General features: G+C 43.5%; 1 protein-coding gene across 1 annotated transcript in view; it reads right to left on the reverse strand.

Annotated features, from left to right (window-relative positions):
• Nucleotides 1-2,500, reverse strand: part of LOC106595859 (unconventional myosin-XV) — a gene marked incomplete at its 5' end in the record, with an annotated part of 220,734 nt that overhangs the window by 5,261 nt on the left and 212,973 nt on the right. Inside the window, one exon of the mRNA XM_045712658.1 lies at nucleotides 2,078-2,211. Coding sequence (XP_045568614.1) covers nucleotides 2,078-2,211 — 134 coding nt within the window. The remainder of the gene's footprint in view (nucleotides 1-2,077; nucleotides 2,212-2,500) is intronic.

The following is a 2,500-nucleotide window of genomic DNA, read 5'->3' on the forward strand; positions in this document are numbered from 1 at the left end:
TCTCACCATTACAATAACAGGGGAGGTTAGCATTTTATATCATAACCCCAAGACATGCTAACCTCTCACCATTACAATAACAGGGGAGGTTAGCATACCTCCAAGACATGCTAACCTCTCACCATTACAATAACAGGGGAGGTTAGCATACCTCCAAGACATGCTAACCTCTCACCATTACAATAACAGGGGAGGTTAGCATACCTCCAAGACATGCTAACCTCTCACCATTACAATAACAGGGGAGGTTAGCATACCTCCAAGACATGCTAACCTCTCACCATTACAATAACAGGGGAGGTTAGCATTTTATATCATACCTACAAGACATGCTAACCTCTCACCATTACAATAACAGGGGAGGTTAGCATTTTATATCATACCCCCAAGACATGCTAACCTCTCACCATTACAATAACAGGGGAGGTTAGCATTTTATATCATACCCCCAAGACATGCTAACCTCTCACCATTACAATAACAGGGGAGGTTAGCATACCTCCAAGACATGCTAATCTCTCACCATTACAATAACAGGGGAGGTTAGCATACCTCCAAGACATGCTAACCTCTCACCATTACAATAACAGGGGAGGTTAGCATTTTATATCATAACCCCAAGACATGCTAACCTCTCACCATTACAATAACAGGGGAGGTCAGCATACCTCCAAGACATGCTAACCTCTCACCATTACAATAACAGGGGAGGTTAGCATTTTATATCATACCCCCAAGACATGATAACCTCTCACCATTACAATAACAGGGGAGGTTATCATACCTCCAAGACATGCTAACCTCTCACCATTACAATAACAGGGGAGGTTAGCATTTTATATCATACCTCCAAGACATGCTAACCTCTCACCATTACAATAACAGGGGAGGTTAGCATTTTATATCATACCCCCAAGACATGCTAACCTCTCACCATTACAATAACAGGGGAGGTTAGCATTTTATATCATACCTCCAAGACATGCTAACCTCTCACCATTACAATAACAGGGGAGGTTAGCATTTTATATCATACCTACAAGACATGCTAACCTCACACCATTACAATAACAGGGGAGGTTAGCATACCTCCAAGACATGCTAACCTCTCACCATTACAATAACAGGGGAGGTTAGCATTATATATCATACCCCCAAGACATGCTAACAGCTCACCATTACAATAACAGGGGAGGTTAACATTTTATATCATACCTCCAAGACATGCTAACCTCTCACCATTACAATAACAGGGGAGGTTAGCATTTTATATCATACCTACAAGACATGCTAACCTCACACCATTACAATAACAGGGGAGGTTAGCATTTTATATCATACCTACAAGACATGCTAACAGCTCACCATTACAATAACAGGGGAGGTTAGCATACCCCCAAGACATGCTAACCTCTCACCATTACAATAACAGGGGAGGTTAGCATTTTATATCATACCTCCAAGACATGCTAACCTCTCACCATTACAATAACAGGGGAGGTTAGCATTTTATATCATACCTACAAGACATGCTAACCTCTCACCATTACAATAACAGGGGAGGTTAGCATTTTATATCATACCTACAAGACATGCTAACCTCTCACCATTACAATAACAGGGGAGGTTAGCATTATATATCATACCCCCAAGACATGCTAACAGCTCACCATTACAATAACAGGGGAGGTTAGCATACCCCCAAGACATGCTAACCTCTCACCATTACAATAACAGGGGAGGTTAGCATTTTATATCATAACCCCAAGACATGCTAACCTCTCACCATTACAATAACAGGGGAGGTTAGCATACCCCCAAGACATGCTAACCTCTCACCATTACAATAACAGGGGAGGTTAGCATTTTATATCATAACCCCAAGACATGCTAACCTCTCACCATTACAATAACAGGGGAGGTTAGCATACCCCCAAGACATGCTAACCTCTCACCATTACAATAACAGGGGAGGTTAGCATTTTGAGTGGGTATGATATGTATGCCTCTGTAATCACGGTAGCATCATTCGCGTTAATGTAGAAGTGTTTAACCACAGAGACAGAGACAGTCGTACATGCGAGTCCTTGTGCAGGAAGTGCAGGCCGTTCTGGTTGACAGCCAGCACACAGGGAGCCGGGATGGAGATGCTGCTGCTGGACTGGATGTAGAAGAAGGAGGAGCCAAACATGGGGAATGTGCTGACCAGACCTGGAACACACAGAGAGACACAGACACACAGAGACACACAGAGACACACAGAGACACAGAGACACACACAGACACAGACACACAGAGACACAGAGACACACAGAGACACAGAGACACACACAGACACAGACACACAGAGACACAGAGACACACAGAGACACACAGAGACACACAGAGACACACAGAGACACACAGACACACAGAGACACACAGAGACACACAGAGACACACACAGACAAACAGAGACACACAGAGACACAGACACACAGAGACACAGAGACACACAGAG

This window comes from Salmo salar, unplaced genomic scaffold (assembly GCF_905237065.1).
Source record: "Salmo salar unplaced genomic scaffold, Ssal_v3.1, whole genome shotgun sequence".
Lineage (NCBI taxonomy): Eukaryota > Metazoa > Chordata > Actinopteri > Salmoniformes > Salmonidae > Salmo > Salmo salar.